We start from the raw sequence: 2,789 nt of genomic DNA on the forward strand, positions 1-2,789 counted from the left end.
GCCCCTTGCTCTGGGGAGGGAGTGGGTGGCCGGCTGAGCCCAGGGCCTGTGCGGTGGGCACCATTACTGAGTCGGAGGCATCTTCGACGCTTCATCCTCCTGTTAGGTTTCAAAATTGGAATTGGGATTTTATAATCGATTTTAAAAGTAGAAATTACATTTTCCTGATATGGTCATGACTCTTCTTTCAGTCTCTTAAATGTGTCATACAGTCTTATTTACCCAAAGCTTTGCTGCTTTTTGGCCATTTTTTCTCATTTTACTTGACGTCTGTGTAAGCAGTACCAATTTCCTCACAAGAGAGCTAAATAACAAGAGAAACTTGGTTAATGAGCAGTTTCTAAACGGACTGCATGTTTTAGGGATGTCTGACGTGTATGTGGTCGGAATATCGATATGCAAATACGCTATTAAACCTCTGTTGTTCGGGTTCGTTCCAGGTCGCAAAGGAGTTTGGCTTCCAGAATAATGGCTTCTCAGTTTACATCAATAGAAACAAGACCGGAGAGATAACAGCATCGTCCAACAAATCCCTCAACCTGCTGAAGATCAAGTAAGCGCCCACTGGCGGGGAGACGGGGCGGAGAGGGAGCGGCGACCCCGGTTATCCACCCGGGGTTGCTCGGTTCGCGCCTGTTTCCTCCTTGTGCCACTCTAATCACCGTCCCCTCTACTGACTGAGATGCCGGCGACCAGATTTCTCGCCAGGTGTTCAGCGGTCACCCTGAGTCTGCAGTTACTGTTGTGTCGATAAGATTGACTTGCAGAATTCTGAGATGTGTGTCACTGAGGATGTTGTGGCCTCGGGCTGTGTGTGCAGCTGCACCCTCAGCTGCTTCTCTGCAGAGAAGGGCCTAGAATGGAGCTCTGCCGAGGTCCGCCCTGGGGCCTGACCTGCGCGGTGGGTAGGTGGCAGGAATGTTGCCCACGCTGCGTCTCTTGCTGGCGAGACTCTGGAGTGCCATAGAGTTGATCAGTAATGTCAGGAGGGGCGTCTAGGATGCAAAGGCCTCCGACTGCTTTTGCGGTTTAGTTGGAACACAGTCTCGTCCGTTCTTTTATGTTTTCTTACGCTCTTAGGGGCCAAGCTGAGTGGTGATAGACTGTGGCCTGCAAAGCTGAAAACATTCACCATTTGGCCCTTTACAGAAGACGTTTGCTGACTCCTCTCTGACGTGTGTGGGCGCGCCTGCTCGGTGATGAGAGGCTGCAGATGTTGGTCTCGGTTCTAGACCAGGACCTTTCTAGTTTGCATAGTAACCATCTTGTTTCCTTCACGACAGATCATTCGTGTTCAGTCCCCGGATGGGGTGAAGCGGATCACGGCAACAAAGAGAGAGACAGCTGCGACGTTCCTGAAGAAGGTGCCTGGGGCTCTGGGCCTTTACCTCGAGAGTCTTCGTCTCTCACTGTTATTCCCTGCTTCTGTGTCTTTTCTCTCTTCCTCCTTTCCCGGTTCCGCTCGCTCCCAAGTTCAGTAATTACACATCAGGATCACCTCAGGTGTGGATGTAAAGTTTTGAAGATTTCAGTCATGCTTTTGTGAGGCTCCGCTAAGGTTTTTTTTTAAACCTCCCAGCGCCTTAGACAGGTTTCTGTCTTTAGACACAACTCACAAAGCTCACAGAAGTAGTAATTTTCCCCGGAGTACTGTAAAAAAACCGAATATATATTTCTTTATCTCCCCAAAGTGGGAAACAGCAGATGTGAAGTGTGGTCTGTGGTTATCCTGTCTGAGAATGTCTCTGCGTCTCCGTCCTGATGGAAGCAGAGAGCTCTGGTTGTCTGGTCCTAGGGAGTCGCCTTGACCCAAAGGGCTGGCCAACACAACACCCTGCCCGTTTTGGAAGCTGCTTTCCATCCAGAAGTCTTGTGGTAGCTTTGCTACAGCTAACAATCCTGGTGAACGATTTCTCGTTCTTGGTGATGGCTTGCAGTGCTTTGTCTACAGGAAAACATTGTTTTGCAGAATTGATGAAGTGACAGAATTTGTTAATTTCCATTTATATCTAAATTGTTTTACTGAAGAGTCAAAGCCATTGTTTTTAGTCTTCAGTCTTAACTTTGTTTGCACTTGGGGATACAAATTTCATGGTTTTAATTTCCTAATGCTTTATTTTAGGATGAATGCCACTTTTAGCTTGGGGGAAAAAATCACACGGTATCACACACTTAACTAGTACACGTGGTGTAAAATCTTTGTCTTAAAGACCATTTCTCATACACTTTCAGAATTTCAGGATGACAGGGTGATTAGTTTTAGTCCGTTTTTTTAAGTCAGTAGAAAATAGTACATAGAGTTGATTATTAAATCAACTCCTTTTCTTTACAGTGAATAAACACTAGGTTTTATCAATAAATTTCACATTAAAGGGTAAGTCGGTCCCCGGTGAGAGGCAGCAGGTGGAGGAGGGCACACGCCGTGGGTGGGGCTCGGGGCCACTGCTCCACCGTCGTCTCTGTCAGGGTCCTTGGCGGTTCCGTGGTCGATCCGCGTGCACAGAGTTGTCCTCACGCTGCCTGCTCCGGTGTTTCCTCGGGCCGGGGTTTCTGTCTTTAGCCTGAAGAGTGTCCACAAGCAGTTACTGCAGTGGCAGCCGCGGTGACAGCTCCCTCAGGTCTGGGTGACCCCAGATCGTTTTCATTCTCCCCTTGTGTTTGAAGGGAGGTTTCACCAGACGCAGAGCGCTGAGTTGACAGATTTTTGCTCCTCCCCCTTCCCACACTTTCAGGATGTCATTCCACTGTCCCTGGCCCCACCCGTGCCTGGGGCCTGCGGCCGATGTGCT

General features: G+C 48.8%; 1 protein-coding gene across 1 annotated transcript in view; it reads left to right on the forward strand.

Moving 5' to 3' along the window:
• NPLOC4 (NPL4 homolog, ubiquitin recognition factor) overlaps window positions 1–2,789 on the forward strand; it is a 52,888-nt gene that overhangs the window by 3,805 nt on the left and 46,294 nt on the right. Inside the window, exon 3 of the mRNA XM_011373724.2 lies at window positions 441–553. Coding sequence (XP_011372026.1) covers window positions 441–553 — 113 coding nt within the window. The remainder of the gene's footprint in view (window positions 1–440; window positions 554–2,789) is intronic.

This window comes from Pteropus vampyrus, unplaced genomic scaffold, assembly GCF_000151845.1.
Source record: "Pteropus vampyrus isolate Shadow unplaced genomic scaffold, Pvam_2.0 Scaffold227, whole genome shotgun sequence".
In the NCBI taxonomy this organism is placed as follows: Eukaryota; Metazoa; Chordata; class Mammalia; order Chiroptera; family Pteropodidae; genus Pteropus; species Pteropus vampyrus.